This window comes from Hippocampus comes, unplaced genomic scaffold, assembly GCF_001891065.2.
Source record: "Hippocampus comes isolate QL1 unplaced genomic scaffold, H_comes_QL1_v1.1 scaffold275, whole genome shotgun sequence".
Classification (NCBI taxonomy): domain Eukaryota; kingdom Metazoa; phylum Chordata; class Actinopteri; order Syngnathiformes; family Syngnathidae; genus Hippocampus; species Hippocampus comes.
The window spans coordinates 1,507,965-1,527,534 of record NW_017804971.1 but is presented as its reverse complement, the minus strand read 5'-3'; the positions used below and the strand labels follow the sequence as shown (position 1 = coordinate 1,527,534).

Here is a 19,570-nt window from a genome sequence, read left to right as displayed (position 1 = left end):
AGGACCTGGATTTAAAAAAAAGCAAGCACATAAACATCTGACGATTTATTTTGTTTTATTATTTTTTTTTTGGGGGGGGGCAGATTTAAGCAGATCTGATTTTGGCACATCGTGTAGAAAAGTGCACTTGCTACCCAGACGAAAATTACACAAAAAAATAAACCAACATGAGACATTTCTTTCCCCAAGGAAACTGTACTCACGGGTCATCTGTTGAGAGTCAGTGCAAGTGCTTAGCAGAGGTTGAGCATTTGTGGGTTTTATGTATTTGGCTTTTCATAAAGTCCCTCTGTTGTTTTAGTTATTTTAGAATTGCATGGCAGGCAACCGGTTGCCCACCCGGTTAACAGGCCGTTAGAGCTCTTGCACTAGATCTCAACAGATACCTAATGGGAGCATCTGGTGGGCTAAAGAAGGGTTGTTACAGTAGAAGGGTTGTTACAGTATACTTGAGCAAAAATATTGGAACTCTTCAAAAGACAGCAGCAGATAATATCAATATTTAGGTGACAATGCATCATAGATACTTGTGGAAATTGCACCTTCACCACATAAGGATCACAGCAAACGTCAGCGTACTACACAAGGAAGCCTGTCGAACCTTGGAAAGTTTTACTGGCATTATAACACTCTGGCAGTACCAAAACAGTTATTTATTACGGGGCCATTTAAGCCTACTATTTTGTCTGTCTCCAGTCTCCACTTAGGTTGGAGGAAAAGCTTAAAATGCTGTACCAGGTAGAGCTGTCCACAAAACACAACAATGAAAGGTGTTGCCTCATGTGAACACTGTAAGGAAAGGTTTTTTTGTTTTTGTATATTTCCAGACAATTTTCAAATTTAGTGTAACAGTTGGTGGGGAGGTTCCTTTCTGTTCCCACTCCATTAAAGGCATGTATGAAGGAGTTTGGTATAGAAGTAGCCGAGGCTTATGAAATGCCTTTAGAAATACAAAGGATTATTAGCCATGTGCACAGTTGCTTCTGCCCGCATCGGAGTCATTAAAAAGTAGATCAGGCATTTACAAGGAACTTACCTCTCGCTCTTCACACCATGTGAGATATTTGCGGGGAGACAGTGGAAGAGCAAGTTTCACACAAAAGAAATCACCATCAAGTGTCAAACTTCACCTCCCTGGTACATTGAAGAATTCCCTTAAACACAGGTCCCAACTAACTGTTGTTACCCAAGAAAGGGAAATTTGCAAAGTTAACTTGGTTGCTGTCCAGTATAAATGGGAGTGACAAGGAAAAAGACTAAAGTTGGCATTTTTTTATAAGCAGTGTGAAAGAGCCTCAGTTCACACAAGAGCTCTTTGGGATGCCGGTACACGATATACTGTACCTGTAAGTGTGATGGGCAGGGGTCCGAATAGTTTTGTTCACACTGTGTATCAAAACTGCCTTGGCTTTGCGAAAGGAAAGTGACGTCTCCTCATTACAGGAAGAAAAAGTGCCTTTGCTAGATAAGAAACTACAACTCTAAAACTCAACAATAGCGCAAGGTTCTTTTTTTTTTTTCTTTCTTAAAGCAAAAACCCTGTAAGGCGACCCAAAATCTGACTGAAATGTTTGCAAAAGTTTAAGCGAAATATTTACATGTTTTACAAGAGTGCTACATCGCGGAAGGATACGATAAGAGATGATCAATGTTAAACTATTGTAACTGTTAAGAGGGAAGCAATGGAGTCCCGGCGGTTGCCATTAAAATGACAGCTGAAGGGTAAACGGCAATGCTTTCCAGCTCAATTGTTCGTTTTTATCCATCAACCCAAATGGACCAGCGTCATGACCGTGGTGTACTCGTGCTGCAGGCAGTCTGTGTCGGTGTCGCACAGCGTGTAGTCATCTTTGACGATGCGGTCGCAGCCGATCTCACCGTTGCCGAAAAGGCCGAACAGCGGAACTCCAGGGAACACCTTTTGGAAGGCGTCGGCCTCCACGTTGCTCTGGTTACTGTAGTAATTCTGCCCTCGGCCGACGCACGCAAACATGAAGCCCAGGGTGTTCCTCTCGGGGATTTTGGCGGCTTTCAGCCTGCGGATGGTGGCCTCGGCCGCTTTGGGGCTGCTGACGTCCTGGTCCAAGAGCACCGAGGCGCCCTGCACTTTGGGGCCGCTGAGTGCCAGGCCCAACACGCCGTAAGCACCCCGGCTACAACTACAAAGAGTGGGAATGTTGTCAAAGGTGGAAGAATACAACGAACCTGCTTGAGCTGATCAACTTCAAACATTGGCAGGTGATATTACACACTGGATCATATACGTACACGTACTTGGGGAGTGAACAACTTCAGATTCTTGTAATCACTGATTACAAGAATCGACTGATCGACAACATCGTTGATTCCTTTACAATAGTTGTCTCAACTCAAGCTCTCTTGCTACTTTCGCTACGGTTCTTAAGTGTTCTGAACTCATTCATTCAAATCCATTCAGATGCTTTCATGGCCTCGCAGACAGTCGGAACTTGTGTAACGAAGACCCATTCACAAATGCTAAGCTACTACCCGCTACAGTGTTATTCTTACAATTTACTGACCACTTCTAAGTATTGAAAATGGCTTACTCTCTTTGATGATGCAACATTAATGGTTCAACAAAAGGCAATTTGGGGGATCTCCTGTAAAGTGATGATTTTTAACTCATTCATTCCCAAAGACATATTTATATGTCTTTTTACACTCCACACGTTCAACCCCAGATGCAGAGATCTGCTCGTTGTTTCTTACCAGAAGCTGGTGGGAAAGACGCTTTCTACAAGTCCCCCTGCGATGAGAGCTTTGCTCTTGGCCAGAGGCTCCAGGATTTGGCCAAGGAAACGCGCTCCTCCAGATTTGTACGCATCATAGACAAACAGGAGGACCACCCTTAACTCTGGGTTGTCGATGAGTCCTATTGGCACAAGCCCATTAAACAAAATTCAATACACTTCGGGAGATGATGGTACGTTTGTAGTCGTCAGCTGAGGTTAAAGATGAAATCCAATATGAAGGAGCAGTGTTTACTGTGTTGTAGTGAAATTACGCATGTGTATTGTTGAAAGGACAATGATGTTGATTTAAGTTTTTGTCTCTTAACCACTGCTCAACATTGGCCTGTGAGTGTCCACTCACCTGCTTCTTTTAGAGTGCTTGGTGAGAGGGACTTTTGGCAGAAATGAAAAGGCCTGATGTGGATGCCCTCCATGCTTGGAAACATGAGAGCAAAGCCGGCCTCTCCTTCCTGATGCTCCTCGGGAGGTCTGGAGCGAGAACCAGTCGGGGTTACTGCAAACACACATGCACACACAAAGGAGTGAAAAACAGCAATCAGACTTAACAAAAGTTGTGTTAACCAGTGTTTAAAATGAATTGTACGAATTTCTCAACGTTGGCACCTCAAATCAATGGCCTCCTAAGTACGGAACCCAGCAGACCTCATGAATGTGAGTAATTAATTTTTAATTTACTGAAAAATGTCAACTAGGCTCATGTCGGTAATGACCCTGGGGCTCATCACGCACAGTAAAATAAGTAAAAATCTCAATAAATTTTACTTGCACCTCAACATAGACAAAGTGAGCGTGCAACGTACGTGTCTCCCAAGCGAAAAACACAGTACATGTTAGAGCTCACACGCGCTAAAAACATGTCTTCCAGATTCCGCAAATTAGTCACGTAATCTGTACATTTGCACGAACTCACTCAATATTCTTCAAGGCTATTTTGCTGATGTTTGAAAGAAAGTGTACATTACAGAAAACATTTCACATAAGGATGTTTCATTTGTCCCGCACGCTGCACTCTGTGGATCATTTTTCAAATGGCCTGCAGTCCATAACCAACATGCATAAATAACTTGTACTTCAGGCTATAAGGAAACCTATTACATGTCATTGCAGCCTTCATACATTGCCATAGATAATCCAATCACAGATTTCCTCCAATTGAATTAGAGCCACGGCGACCCCACGCTGAACCCCCTCCCCTCCCAGCTGCAATATCTCCAATAAATGAGCGTCACGGCAAACAGCCGGGGCCGCCATTAGGCCTGATCGACGACGGCAGCCCGACCAGCCATCATCCACGCCAAGGAGAGCCCCCGCCTGATGTAGAGTCACTTCTCTGCAGGGTTGTGATTATGTGAAGAAATGACAAGCGCGGGGCGCCGCAGACGAGGCCATCTATCACGGGAAGGAAAGGATGACCGAAAGAAGGCAGGGAGGTGGCAGCCCTTCTTTTGACTCAGTACCAGTAGCATGATTAATGCCGAGCCGTCTGCAGGAAAGCGGGCGATTCCTCTTCTCAAGTTGCCTGAAAGGTGTGCATTATTCCACCGTAGAATTTGAGATCCTCTCTCTGCTATTTGGAGAGCCTGCTGTTGTCAAGGAAATCCCATAGACGGCGTGACTGGTGTTTTTCCCTTTTTTGTTTGTTTGGCTATTTTTTTAGGGGGGGGGGCAGAAATTATGGTACCCAAATCTCTGCCTAGCAACAGATACACTGTGCAATATTTATTATTTTAGTTGCAAAGCATGACATGAAGAGTCTGGGGGCACAAATGATAATGCCCCCAAAAAAACTGCCTGTTAATGAGTGAACAAAACCACAAGCTGACTGGAATTGTATTCGAATAAGGCAGGAGCACAGATGATGGTGCTCAACGAATTCTGCCTTGCAACAAGGGACCATGCCTACAAGCTTGCTCAAGTTTTATTTTAATTATGTTTTATATCAATAATGCCTCGGTACAAATGATGGTGCCCCCACCTCAAAAAAACTCTCTCTATTAACAAACAAACCTTGTCCGCTAGCCATCTTAAGTTCTTTCAGAATAAAGAGGGGGATATCAATGATGGTGTGCAACAAATATTGCCTAGTAACAAGTGCCTGTGCCTGTTAGCCAGCTGAATTTTTATCTTAGTTTCCAGGTTTAATAGAAATAAGGTTGGGGAACTCTCAGTGCCCTACAAACAAAGCCTGCTTGGCAACAATTGACTATACCTGCTAACTGGCTGACTTTTTGCTTGAGTTCTGAAGTCTTACATTGATAACACGGGACCACAAATGATGGTCCAAATAACTCTGCCGAGCAAAGTAATCATGCCTGCTCACTAGGGTTCCTTTCATATGAATCAAGCAAGGGCAGAAATAATGACGCCCATCGCATTCTTCCTTGTAAAAATGCCTACTCGCTGGCAACGTTTTGTTATAGTTAATTGCCAAGCATCATGTGACCATGCATGTAAGGTTACCATGCCTGCTAGCCAGCCGAATTTAGTTGAAAATGTGAGGATTGGCATCTCCAGAGCAAGAGAAAGCAAACTTACAGACAATTCCTGGACTAGCAATGCCGATAATGTCACAATTTTTCGGGAAGACTTGGATGAGCTTCTCAACTGGACTGTGGCGGCTCCTCTTTGCTTTGAGAAAAAAAAATGGATCACTTACAGCTCATCCAAAGTTAACAAGCATGCAACAAAACACTGTTGTAGTATTGAATACAAACATTTTTTCTGTCTGTAGCAGTAACCTGGAAGCTTGAAGGCCTCGCAGTCCATCATCACTAAGACCGTTTTGGGCAGGAGAAATACTTTCTGTAAATACAAGTCAAGCGCTAGTGTTAAAACATCACTCAGTGGGTTTACCAAGGTAGATATGTGTCTCATTAGAACTCTTCTTTTTATTTATAATTCATTTTCTATAGTAGCTTAATCTGTATATATTTTGCCACTGAATAAGACAAAGCTTGTTTGTCTTGATGAATGAATAATACACAGTAATATTGTGTGTTTACCAGTAAATAAAATGGTTGCCAGATCCAATCAAATGTACAACATAGGCAGCAGTACCTTGAAGTTATTTCGTTCCATGACAAAGCTTACCAGCAGCGCTTCAACTCATTAAACTTACTCTCATGCTGTTTAGTTAACAATGTATAGTAACAGTAACATTCTTTGTGTTAAATTGTAGCCTTTACCTCCACCTCTTCAGCCAGGATGTTGCAGAGGGCATGAACCTCCGTGGTAGAGGGACCACAGGCCGAAACCCATGTCAACTGCTGTTGAGTTCTGAGCACTCGTCGGGCACAGTTGCTCCATAGCCTGCACACACTTTTGAAGTAACCCACACAAACATCCCGTTTGCATTAATAGCGAGGAAGGGCATTTGCTCTGCTGACAACTGTTGTTTAAAATAAACATACTTCGTTTAAATGGACGCCAGCAAAATAATGTCGTAGAAGTGTTTCATTTCACAGTGTAACACTTTCACTAACCCGAAACAGCCATGTTGTGCGCCTGTGGAGTTTGCTACTTGGGTAAGAAAACGTTTCCCTACCTTGCGATTCGTAGCAGAGATTTGGTCGGAACAAAAGTAAGAATTCGCTCGACGACCTCCACAACGTTGCTCAGGACGTACGTCGCCTTGTTATCCGACGGAGATGAATCGAAACCGGCAATATCGTCCATTTTGCCCTCTCAAATCGTGGATTTCGGGAACAACGCTGCCCTGCACGTCATTCGTGTTTTGACCCGGAATTGTTACGGGGAGGAACGCCAATATACAATACTGCCTCCTGTTGGCCAGGAGGAATTAGGTGACAGCAAGTGACGCTACAATTTGTCAGGATAAAACATTAAATTATTGCCCTAAACGATTAATTCGGAGTGGAATGCCGTTTGAGCATTTTTTTATATTCTTCATATCCATCTTAGTCCGAGTACGCTCTCTGACCTCACCCGTCATTTTGGACCTCCTAATATACTAACCTTAGTTGCAAACTACTGCGCTGCGCTGACAAGACCACTACGACAAACGAGTGGGCATGTGTCATACACTCGTACCCTCCTGGACCAAAGTAGTAGCGCCCCAAAGCCCACAGGTAGTTTTGTCGCAGAAGTAAAATAAATTTGTCCATCTAATGGGCAGAAATATCAGACAAGCGGGTAGGGAGGGTATTACCAGTATGACAGTCTTCAACTAGTGTGGACCGAATTGTTTTTTGCTGACTAGAACGTGGACCTTAAATCAAGACCATCGATTAAATGCTGAAACACATTTCCATTGTCCTGTCAAGGGTTACCACCGCGATTTAAATCTTTAGTTCACTCACTCAGATAACGCAAGGAAAAATCACCCACAACACCCCCACTCTCTAGGATTATCAATTGGGCTATTCCCATCTCTGATCAGAAGGAAGGAAAAAATTTAAAATTTCGGCCTGATAGTCAGTACTGTACGTGCAATTCATAGTTTTGCTCGAGTGAAATGTGCACAGGAACACACTCACCCTTAAAATAAAGCCATACTTGAAGAGATATACTTGATTTAACATTTTATTCATGATCTTAACATTTCCATGATCATAAAATTGGTATGACAGAAATCAGCTAAACAACAAAACAAAAAAGTGAGTTTGGTGTGCAAAAACTGTGTACATTCAGCGAACTGTGCTAATACCAAGTGGGGGGAAAAACAATGTCATAGATTTGTTTACCAGAAAAAAAGACAAACAGGCAACTCCAAAAGTACTCAACAGGTTCCTTGGCATGATTATATCTAATGACCACGTGATGTGTTTTTCCCTGAAAAAAAGTGCTTATTTTCTGAACAAATAAAGACATACAGTGAATGCTGTGCAGTTACAGAGCTCATCTACAGTTAGCTTGTATCATAATGAGGTCTGAAGAGACACAAATGTGTGTGTTGTGTTTACGGCAGCCATGTTCTGCTGGAGCCAGTCATGATGTTGGAGGTCAAATGTTACAGATCTCCCTTAGAGTCTGATCCATCAACTGCTTTAGACTCTGGTCCTCTTGCTTAGCACGATCGAGTTTATCTGTTAATATAGCATGGCAGCAGTTAAAACCCATTTGAGCACAACATTGCATACACAAAAGGGAAGCTCTAGTCAGGATTATACCAAACATACTTATAGACAATGTGGTTAAAAAAACCAAGTGGAAACCACAGGGGTTGGTATTCAGTAAGTAGGGACAATTTTAACTTTCTAATATTTTGAATTTCAGTTATAGGCAGGGCTGTGATCATGACCGCATGGGTCGACTTGATTTATTTAAAACAACTGACAGTATACTTTGTCCAGGAGCGTAATTACCATCAGTACGAGACTGCATACATTTTTTGCTTTCCATCAAAGAAACAAAAGCTCGGCTTCAGAAAGATTTCCCTTGCAAAAGATCTACTACTGAGGCAGTAGTCTCAAATGAAGACCCATACTAGCTAAAACGATAAACACTTAAACAGAAATTCAGAGGCAGCTAGTGGATTTTTTGGGGGGGTTGGGGTGATGTATCAACTATTCTTTCCAAGGCTATGAATTGTAAAACCTTGGTGAAAATTCACATCTCTGTGGGGATCGTTTAACATTTCATTTTGTTCATTTATTTACAATTTGTCCATTGGCAAAGCCGGCCGAAAGTCAAGCCCAACAAACTCTTAAATGTACATCATTGGTTGTAGGCATATTTGGTGCCTTACAGTATTAAATGGCTTTTTACACTGCACTTAGCAATGTGCAGTGTGCCATCAATAAACCCTCATTGTGTATGTGGAACGTGGGCCTGAGGACAGAATGTCGCATCGCGATGCACAAGGGGACGGCGGGCCACACCCTAAAATTGAAAAATGTTCCAAGTCGGGAGTGACATTGCAGTGATGTCAGAAGGTGTATCCAATAGGAGAAGGGCTGGCAGAGTGATTTCAGACGGTTAATAGCAAGACAGCAACTAGTGGGCCTCTCTCGATTTGAATAACTTTCCATTCAAGGGCGTCTCACAGTAAGGTGCGTGGCGGCATGACACGTGTCCACCCTGAGCCCTCGTAGCACACACACAGTCAACACGTACATTGACGTCATGTCACGTGTTTCTAAGTGCCGCATGAAAAGGCCTGTACTTCCTAGTAAACTGCAATGCAAGCACCTCCAAGCATGGGAAAACTTGCAATTGGACAATGTCGTCCTTGCGATGCACACCAAGAAAAACAAATGCAATGTGAATTGGATTTAGACAGACAGAGAGAATGAATGAAAACAAAAAAGCAGTATAGAGTAACTCAGTTTACAAAAGACTGTTACAGTCTTCACACCAACATGTTAAAGAGACCTCCAACCTTAGGTCAAGAGCTTTGTAACCAAGTATCTGCCTGGATCGCTAGTAAATCGAAAACACAGTGTCAAAAGTTAACACATTGAATTTACGTGTATTAACGAAAGCGCATCATCCACTTCGCGAATCAAACCCATTTGTAGCACCCTTTCAAGTTGGACGACTTATTTTGGGGAGATCTTACAAGCCTGGTCGAGTAGTTCCAGTATTCGCGGTACAGTTGACGTCGAACTACAACTAGATTTCCCAAACTATGAGAAGGGTATAGTTGCAACCATGTGCCAGTGTTTCTTTGAGTTTTGAGCATAGGTCAAGGAACACCAGGAGTGGGAAGTCCATATTGGAATTCCTTAACAACAGTCAGCAGAAGCATTGACTTTTTAATTTGTTGACAAGGGGGCAAGAGTTTGAAACGCATTGCACTGACCCCTGCTGGTTTTGGAGTGGAACAACAACAACTTCAATGTTCTGAGTATGTTCTGAGTTGTCCGTGGGTTCAAAGAGCAAGCGCACTTAAATCGTTCGTATTGAATTTCTGTTACGGCATTTTACTTACTTAGCATAGGCCCTTCCTCCAAGAAAACATGAAGCACACAAAAGAAACTCTTCAATTCAAACAAACAACAGTGGGGTTCATTGTTTTGCAACCACAAGATTATCAGCTGCTTTCTGCCAAGTAGTAGTACAGATCCTAATGAATGAATGTGCCACAGCCCTGACAGTAACTGAGAAAAACAAATATCAGACGCATTGATAATTTTCCAGTCTGTCTGACCTTCCGCCAAGAAGTCAACATGAAGCATGCATAACAATACGACTCCAAAACAGGTTTAGTTTTTTTCTCCTGCCGTTTGAAAGCACCCATTGATTGGATCTGTGCACCAGAGCTGGTTGAATATGCACATTGCATCAAAATATTTGGACATTTGTGAAGAAGGTAAAGAGGACGGCCTCAGGCCTCGTTTAAGGCTACACGTAGCTCGTTGGTGAGAAGACGGTTTTTCTCAACCTGCTTGTAAAGGTGGTCTTGACAGTTGGAAGGCAAGTGAGAGAGAGAAAGGGGAGACAGAAGGCAGGTTAGTAGCAGAAGGCAATAACCACGGCAGAGGTCAGTTAGTAGTTTGTACCATCATGAACTTTTTGATCCTTTTGAGCCAGCCAACACGGCTTTTGTTGGGGATGAAAAACATTTCTCAACATAATGAACTCGTCAATGAAAGCAGTCATTATGTTCAATACATTTTGTTTGGTGAAAGGGAGCGTAAATATTTTGCCAAAACATAAGAGCGCAGTCTGAGACATCTGACTTAAATGATTATATACAAGTAGTGAGCTCGTTCAAGTGCCTGAGCACCAAACACGTGAAATCCAACAACCAACTAAATCTTTAGTTATCTCCCTATTTCTATAAATACGTCTGCGAGCCATTCTTCATATCATTTATACTATTACATAACAGCAGGGCTAATTTCCAAAAGTAATCCACTGAGAGTTTCTTTGCCTCCGAGTGAACGGAAAGGTTCCCGGATACACCAGGGATATGGTGAAATTAGCCAATGGTGGCTATACACAAGAGACATTCATTTTCAGTCTGGATCCAAAGAGGGAAAGTCTCCAGCTCTTTAGAGAGTATCAGAATCCCAAGAAGTATAAAAAAAACACCACAAAAGTACTTGGTGGTTACGAGTCGTTTTGCTAATTTTTTTTAAGAGTCACGAGATGTGTAAGAAAAATTGCTAAATGTAGCACCAAAGTTGGTAATACCGGGTGAGCTTTTGCTTCATCGCATGCCCTAATTTCACCCACAGTCCTCGTGCAAATTAAGTATGAGTAGTTAGCATTTGCATGAGACAGAACCAGCACCCAAATGCTCCAACTTAAACCAGGGTGTATCACATAGCTGCTAAGGATGCTTTAATTCTCTTGCGTGTATTTTGTCAGAACAACATTATACCTTTGATTAAAGGACCCCAAATTCATAAATTGATGCGTTTGTCAGTCAAGCCTCAGTATTTCCAGTTAATTGAGGATTTAAAAAAATATATATGTTTCGCTATTAACACCGACTAACTCTTTACACTAGAATGTTTGGAGGCAAGATTTGTTTTGTATTCTACCTTAAAGGCTCCACTGTTTAAGACTTCACACCCCAACCGAAGTCCTATTCAAAATAATAGTCCTCCCACACAGAAACGGGGAACAGTGAATGGGAGAGGAGCTTTAGAGTTTATTCAAAAGCTACTCGACAAAATAAATTAAAACAGAGAAAAACAATGCTTGAATAAAAATGGACAAATGAATGTGAGGGAAAAAGGGGAAAGGGCTGACAGAGATGGAAGAAGTTTTATTTTACAGCAACGCAAAACGGCTCGAAAGGTGTGAATGAGAAGTGGGCGGTGGGAGCAGCAACGGTGGCCCAACGAGCACAGAAAGTGGCAGTCGAAGACAGTACAGAGAGGGCAGAAGACAGTAAATTGGCGCAGCGCTGCACAGAGAGATGACCAACCAGCGTATGGCTTCCGAGATGCACACATTTAGCTGTAGGGGGGAAAAGGTTGAAGAAAGAGTGATGAAAAGGGCAGAAGGAGCATGCAGACTGGAGAAATAGGATGCAAGCGTGAGGAAGGGAAACGGTTGCACTTCGAGATCTTCAACTAAAAACCGCAATGTATACTAATGTATTGTTATAAACTATATATAGTTAGTAGACATACAGTTGCATAGCAATAAATTATACAGTTGCAGAATAGTTCATTCCAGTAATTCATTCAAAAAGTGACACTAAGATGGATTCAACATTCTACGATAATTCCTACTTCATTTCTATCTGAAAACTAATTTAGATTTTTTTCCTTGTCTTTTATTTAGCTGATCATAAAAATTCTTGAACATAAAAAAAGGTTAAAACCGTGTGTAGTTAATCTATAAAATGTACAAGTTTCACATTTTGAATTGAACTACTGAATTAAATTAAGTTGTGCACGTGCAACTCTATTGAGATGCACCTGTACTTTTTTTTTTTTTTGACAAAACAAACCGACAGACTAGGTGACCGAACTGAGACATGCCACAAGGAGGAGCTATTTTCTGTTACAGTGGTCAAAGATTGTGTGCGTGGGTCGACTACTAAAAAGGACACACACACACACACACAAAAGCATCCTGTGAAATTACATTGAAGTCATGTCGTTGAGGGCGTGGTCCAGCTCCTCGCTGATGGCCTTGTACTTCAGTTTCTGGGCATACAGCTCGTCTACGGTGGAGGAATTATTACCAATGTGGTGGATCGGATTGAGACAAACAAAAAAAAAAAAAAAAGGGGGGGGGGGAAGGAAAATGAAATGAAGTCAGACAACCAAGGCAAAAAAAAATTTAAAAGGCGAATGAAAAGAAACCATGAAAGGGAGCGGGACAGTAATAGAAACACAACAGCTGCAGAAGTAGTGACAGATTCTGAAGGAGTCACAGAGAAAGCGTCCGGCCTGACACCTGCCGGCCTTAAACAGCCACGGATTGGAATGCCGGACACAGGCAGCACGTTGAGGAGCACCGTTGCCAACGCGAATAACAGCACGGCCGCACCCTCTTTTGTTTTTACCCGCAATAAACCGTTGAAACATGCGACGCCCACATGAATGAGCTGACACCGTATTATATTTCAAACAATCCCTCGTAAGACACAAATTTGGGTTCTTCGGGTGCCTGGTAAGATTTTAAATGAAGAGATTCGTACCTTCTAGGTCATCGATGGTCTTCTCAAGCTTGGCGACTGACCTCTCAGCAAACTCAGCACGGGTCTCGGCCTGCAAGGTGTAGGAAAAATATGTTGAAAGAGAGCAACTACTATTCAAAACAGCTGATTTTAGCGCCTCGTAAAACAAGGAACCACATTTGCGAACTGAAATGACCATGTTTGGTTCCTTCTTTATAAGGCCATTTGATAACAGAAGCAAAGTTCATTAAATATCACCAAAAATAGACATCACTCTGATATGTTGTTAGAGATTGGTATTATTTAAAAGTTCCTCAGTTTAAAAATGTGCTTCAACAATTTTCAGTTGATAATATATTGACTAAACCTGTGCCTCCTCACCTCCTTCAGCTTGTCTGTGAGAACCTTGATCTCCTCCTCATACTTGTCCTCCTTTTGCGAGTACTGTGGTTACATGCACAGAAAAAAATTGTGTCACAAATTCAGAAACAGCTTCAATGCTGTCATGTTGTGTCATTCTCCTCTTCTGCTGGCTCACCTTCTCTGCCTGAGCCTCCAAAGACTTCAGGTTGTTCTGTACGGTCTTCAGCTCCTCCTCAAGCTCAGAGCATTTGCTGTGGTTTTATTGTTTGGGTTGGAAAAGAGCATGACAGTCATGAACCAACGCTGTATCCAAGAACGATGAGTATTTTTTTAAATTGTGAGGTTCTTACCTCTCAGAGAGTTCAGCGCGCTCCTCTGTACGTTCCAAATCACTCTCGATGATCACAAGCTTACGGGCCACCTGAAGTCAAACACGCAGTACGAGTCAGAACATTTCAAAGTCTTCCATAAATCCTCCAGCTAAGAAACTCGCCTCCTCGTATTTGCGGTCAGCCTCCTCAGCGATGTGCTTGGCCTCCTTCAGCTGGATCTCCTGCAGCTCCATTTTCTCCTCATCCTTCATCGCCCTGTTCTCAATAACTTTCATGCCTCTGAGGGGAACACAATTGGTAATTTGGTTATTTCCAAAGGGAAGTTACAAAAACTTTTGGACACACACAAAACGATGCTACTTGGCACAAACTCCAGAAGACCATAAAAAACAATTCTTGGCCATTAATAATCAAATGAAAAAAACTGTAATTAGAGTGGTAACAGAGCATGTATTCTTGTGTGGCATGACAACAAATTTTTATATCGAAATACCATTCAGTGGGACATAAAAAGGGGGGGGGGCATGTCAGAAAACAAAAGCAGATTAAGCTCACAAGAAAGCAGAAAAGCAATGCATGAATTATAAAAAGTGCCAGAAGGAAGGAGGACAAGACTGAAGGCAATAAGTTGAATCAAGCAAAGGAATGAGGTGGGAATGCATAAGTAAAATGTGAGTTTTAGAGTAAGAAAGGAAGAAGGAATCAAGGAGGGAAGATTGGAACAATCCAAGCGAGAAAGTGGCTATGAGCGAAAGGGATGGAGATAAGGATGCAAGAATAAAAATTAACTCTTAAGCGTACAAGTTTGAGGTTAATGAAGGCGGTAAAATTTCAGAAAGGAAGGAGGGCAAATATGCATGTTTTATTGAAGGCGGGATGGAAGTAAGGATGCAACGAGAATAAAAAGCAACTGAAGAAAGGATGGAATGTCAGGATGGAAAAGATGACGTAGCAAAACTGTTTTAAGTACGGCGACTTTTGTCCCTCCCTGCTTAATGGTCCGTGGAGGACCAGAAAAAAAGGTCCCCCATTCTTGAGGCTATGGATTCAGAGCCAGAAGGACTCAGAGCCACAAGTGGTATCGCCGAGACACATGCTTGGGAGTGATCTTGCAACAGGCTATGTCAAGAACTAACCAAAATATGGCAAATAGGGGCTTGTTAAAAAAAAAAGTCATGATTTATTGCCACAATTTTAGCTCGGATTGTGTATTTGTTGATGCAGCATGGCATATGTGATGTACAAGTGACCTCTCAACACAAAACTCAAAGCTACTATTTTCTGACAGCCTCTGAAAGCAAAGTACTGTGGGTGTTGTTGAAACTGTATTTCAGCTCTCATATTTAAATGGAGCGAAGGAGTGTGCACGCACCTCTCGCTCTCATCAGCAGCCTTCTCAGCCTCCTCCAGCTTGGTCAGAGCCGTAGCCAGACGCTCCTGTGCACGATCCAACTCCTCCTCAACCAGTTGGATGCGCCTGTTCAGGGAGGCGACATCGCCCTCAGCCTGGAAGGGCAAGTGAGTCAATCAGTCAAGTGGGTTTGCATAAGAGCTTTATTTGTTTTTTGTTTTGTTTTTTGCCCTGCAGGACTTTGCAGCATCCAAGCAAATCTTGGGCGTGGTGAGGGATGCAGAAAGGAAGGGTGGGGGTCGAGTGACACAGAGGATTCTTTTAGCAGAGTTTGGGTTCGATAATTTAAAGTCTGTAATTGAGCCAAGCAGGTGATGATCCTAAGTGATGACTGTTTAGGCTACTTGGGGGGGTACCCTGTGTTACTCGTGGGGATATGCACAAGGAGGAACCCGTCGTCAAGCTAGCGTACTCGTTACCGGGCGTTTTCTACGCTAATGGTTAGTGGGTGGGGGGCCCACAACATAAGTGAGGACATCCAGTACATGATCATGAAGCGCTGTCTGGGCCTAGCCGCCACGCTTTTTGACCAGACTTACGCCTAATGCCGTCGGCAGCCTCAACACTAATTGCCTTAAATCATTAGCGTCGGCTTACTGCTTCCCTTGCGCTCCTCTCCAGGTTGAGTTCCCGCTGGAGGAAGGCAGCCCGGTCCTCCGCCGCATCCGCCTGCTCTTGTAGCGACTTGATTTTCTTCTTTACCGCTTCCAAGGAGCTTCCACCGGCCATAATTGAGCCCCGACTGATGTTGGTTCCGTTCCGGCTAGGCTAGTCTCGTTCTTCTTGGGCGCCGCCGTTGGACACTGGGCGAGATGCGGCGCGTTTGATCCCTGCCCCCACCCGCACTTTAATCAAGTGTTGATGAGGATTGGGACGTGCCATCGAACCCGGAAGTGACTCTTTTACCACGGAAATTATTTCAGGCATCAACTAAATTAAAATATGTAAACTATGAATTGTATGCATTTAGATGATATATTTAGTTTTATAAAAGAATATTGTCCTTTATATTTTTTTTTGACTTACAGGGACTTAATTAAGGAACGATTAAAGTGGGCACCCCCTACTGGAAAATTGAGCTAACCCAAAAACTGATCTATTTCAATAATGTAAACAAGCAAGCTATATTCGCGCTTTGGAATTTGTAAACACTATTATTATTGTTATCATTATTACTATTATTATTATTATTATTATTATTATTATTATTGCAGTAATATGTTTTTTTAACTGACTGAGAAATTAAGTGACATACTGACCAATTGATTAAGTCACAAATTAATGAGCTCACTGGCAAAGTCAAAAAAGACTGACTAACTGATTGATAAAATCACTCACTCAGTAAAAAAAACGGACTGACTAATTTACAACTGAATTGATTTTCAAACTAAATAATTGACTTACAATGTAACAAATTGACTGAGTGAGTGACTGACTCACTGATAAAACTGATAACTGGTTCTCCTACTGAGGAACCCACTTACCTATTGAGAAGATAACTGACTGTGATTTTTCTACTTAACCGACTAACTAAACAGGCTAATTGACCGAGTTACTATTTAGCCAACCCACTTCCACTCCCTCACTGAGTAAATAACTGAGTAATTTCCTATATAACTACATTTTACTTACAAACTAACTGACTTAGTAACTAATTAACTGACTTACTAACTAACAGACTGACAGATTAATTTCCTTGTGGACTGACTGACAAAATCAAAATTTGACCGACTAACTAACCGACTGAGTAAGCTGGACCTTATGTGTTTTTATACTGAAACTATAAATAGGACTGACAGATAAAATGCAAACTATATTTTAAAATGTCCCTTTTCAATATTCTGTATGGTTCATTGCAGACTGTAAACGGTCCGTATATGAGAATGTGGATCTGAATGGTGATTTGCACCTATTGTCCAAAGTCAGTTCGGAGAGGCTCCACGCCACACACAACTTATTTTTTGGTTCTTTTTACTATACTAAATCTTCAAATATATTCACAAGATAATATCTGAATTTTAAATTGCTTTTAATCACTTGAGATTCATGCTGTCAAAAAAGTGGTAGTTTTATAACTATAACTGTCATTGTTATTATTTGATGTAGCCAGAAAACTGGTAATTTAATCTGAGCCTTGACATAAAGGAGACGACCTGTGCCAACTGGAACAAGCACACATCTGTCAAGGTTCACACGGGTAAAACACGCAAGTAAAAAACAGTCTGGTGTAACACAACACCAGTACTCGGTTTGATGCCACCGCCTGTAGAATGCACTCGAGAAGGTGGTAAGTAGTGACCTTACCTTATAGAGGACACACTAAATATAACGTTCTACCCACAGGTGTCTTCACTTGATTATTACATTGTTTAGCCATTAATGTAGGGGAGCTGGGTGTTGAGAGGGAGGTCATTTCAAGGTCACACGAGTGAGGCCTGAACTCACGTCTGTGGCTTTTTTCTCAGCCAACTCCAGTTTTTCCTGGGCATCCTTCAAGGCTTCAGAGTATTTGTCCAATTCGTCCTCTGTCGCCTTGAGCTTCTTCTGAAGTGCCACCAGGTCATCCTCAAGCTGGGACAAAGTTAGAGATGTATCATTTCTACTCATTTACAAACATGCACTACAGCGTGCGCATAAAGCGGCCGAGTAAACGCTCCCCATTGGATGCCAACCTGTTTGCTCCTGTCCTCTGCCGCTTTCTTGTCCGACTCGGCCTGCTCAGCTCTGTCCAAGGCGTTCTCCTTGTCGAGCTTGAGCATCTGCATCTTCTTCTTGATGGCATCCATGGCTGCTTAAGTGTCGGTGCTTTGCACGTATAACCAAATGAGACGAAAGATGGTTGGTGAGGGGCGAGGGTCGGAGCGTCTGAACCACACTGAACGCCAAGCTGGAGTGCGAGCTCGCCCACGTTGTGACGAGTCAAATATGTCTTTTCGGACAGGCGGGTTACTAGACACCCAATACCTTTTTGGACACGACCGCGGCTGCTTGCCACGCCAGGGGGCCTATTTTTTGCAAAAGTCTTCGTCAATTCGCTCCGCCGAGACATTTGACCACTTGTGTGACCATACATGGGGGATGGGTGTCAGTCTAGCAACCTGTCACCCCCTCCCTCCTTCCTTACGCCACCAACACGTCCAGCCCTATTTCCAACACCCCTCCACGCAGCAGCATCAAGGAACAAAGGAACAAACTGTTAATAATGACCTAATTCGTCGCCCTTTTTGTGATGTCAACCCACCTGTGATTTCATACACTAAACCCTATTTCCACAAACACAGGGCATATAAACTGTTTACATAAACTCAAACACTTCAATATTAGCTGTATGCAATTGAAGCCAGCACAGGTGTACAGTATTTGCAGTATCGAACTCCTGAAAACATTCAAAGGAACTCAGTGAGTGTTAGAACGTTACATTTACTTCTTCATTTTGAGCTAGTTATGATTCTATTATTATTTCTTGACTTTATAACGCATTATATTTTTACACTATAGTGCAGCATCGGCTGTGATGTGGACTTTGTATCGGTCTGTCGTGGTGAAGAAGGAGCTGAGCCAAAAGGCAAAGCTCTCGATTTATCGGTTGATCTACGTTCGTTCCCTCGCCTATGGTCACGAGCTACGGGTCGTGACTGAAAGAACGAGATCCCGGATATAAGTGGCCGAAAAGAGTTTCCCCCACTGGTGGTCTGGACTCTCCCTTAGAGATAAGGTGAGAAGCTCAGTCATCAGCGAGGGGCTCAGACTCGAGCCGCTTCCCCTCCATGTCGAGAGGAGCCAGATGAGGTGGCTCAGGCATCTTGATTAGGATGCTTCCTGGACGCCAACCGGTGAGGTGTTCCCCATGCATGTCCCACCAGCGGGAGGCCCCAGGGATGACCCAGGACACGTTGTAGAGACTAAGTCTCCCAGCTTGCCTGGGAACGCCTTGGGATCCCCCGGGAAGAGGTGGAAGAAGTGGCTGGGGAGAAGGAAGTCTGACATGTACTAAAAAATATATACAGGTATTAGTATAAACAAGTTAGGGGGTTTTTATTTGCAGTATTATTTACAGTCGTATTTACAGTAATTGTCATTTATTTTGACATACTTTCATTATGATGAACATTATTATTATTCATTTTCTGTGTAGTGCATGAAACTGATCACTATCAGCTTTGTAAAAGAATTTACCATACAACTAATACTCAACTTACAAAGTATCAAAAAATATCTTTTCCTTTTTATCTCTAATCTATTAATTTCGACCTATCTATCTGTGATATACAGTATACTGTATCCATCTATCTGTCAACTCAGCCATTAGACAGTCAGGAGATGTAAAGTTGTGTCCTAGTATGTCGTGCATGTGAGTTATTCACGCAAAGCAAATCTATCTGATTAAATAAGCCTCGTGTGGACATTACTCCCCCTCTGAGGGAGGTGTCAGGTTAGCTTGTGACATTTTATGTTTGTGTTCGAGGGATCATTTGGGAAGCTCTTGGCTGTCATACTTAACATCCTGGCTACTATCGGATGGGCTTTGCTCTCCCTTTCGAGGATCATCATCCAGCTTGTCCGAGTGGCTTTCTGTGTTGATGCATGTTGAAGAGTCACAGCTCTTCAAATGGCCACCCTAGATGAAGTGGCTTTTGGCTTT

The 19,570-nt window shown here is 42.6% G+C and overlaps 2 protein-coding genes across 10 annotated transcripts; both read right to left on the bottom strand.

The window, feature by feature from the left end:
- Positions 1 to 74: 74 nt before the first annotated feature.
- On the bottom strand, positions 75 to 6,528 carry fbxo22 (F-box protein 22). 2 transcript variants are annotated; one of them, XM_019891286.1, is made up of 7 exons: positions 6,319 to 6,528; positions 5,960 to 6,092; positions 5,513 to 5,576; positions 5,310 to 5,402; positions 3,115 to 3,267; positions 2,731 to 2,893; positions 75 to 2,159 (listed from the first exon to the last, which is right to left on the bottom strand). In XM_019891286.1, the coding sequence occupies exons 1-7, from the start codon at positions 6,447 to 6,449 to the stop codon at positions 1,766 to 1,768; spliced, it is 1,131 nt and encodes a 376-aa protein (XP_019746845.1). In that variant the 5' UTR covers positions 6,450 to 6,528; the 3' UTR covers positions 75 to 1,765. The 2 variants fall into 2 exon arrangements, with proteins under 2 accessions (XP_019746845.1, XP_019746835.1); XM_019891276.1 differs by having other exon boundaries at positions 5,489 to 5,576; positions 6,319 to 6,527.
- A 779-nt stretch (positions 6,529 to 7,307) lies between these two features.
- On the bottom strand, positions 7,308 to 17,853 carry LOC109528544 (tropomyosin alpha-1 chain). Of its 8 annotated transcripts, XM_019891301.1 has the most exons (10): positions 17,601 to 17,849; positions 17,374 to 17,499; positions 14,890 to 15,023; positions 13,679 to 13,796; positions 13,536 to 13,606; positions 13,361 to 13,436; positions 13,204 to 13,266; positions 12,844 to 12,913; positions 12,285 to 12,363; positions 11,318 to 11,648 (listed from the first exon to the last, which is right to left on the bottom strand). In XM_019891301.1, the coding sequence occupies exons 1-10, from the start codon at positions 17,712 to 17,714 to the stop codon at positions 11,645 to 11,647; spliced, it is 855 nt and encodes a 284-aa protein (XP_019746860.1). In that variant the 5' UTR covers positions 17,715 to 17,849; the 3' UTR covers positions 11,318 to 11,644. The 8 variants fall into 8 exon arrangements, with proteins under 8 accessions (XP_019746914.1, XP_019746879.1, XP_019746888.1 ...); XM_019891320.1 differs by lacking the exons at positions 11,318 to 11,648; positions 12,285 to 12,363 and adding an exon at positions 7,367 to 7,819 and having other exon boundaries at positions 17,601 to 17,853; XM_019891329.1 differs by lacking the exons at positions 11,318 to 11,648; positions 12,285 to 12,363 and adding an exon at positions 9,494 to 10,136 and having other exon boundaries at positions 17,601 to 17,853.
- Positions 17,854 to 19,570: the final 1,717 nt, after the last annotated feature.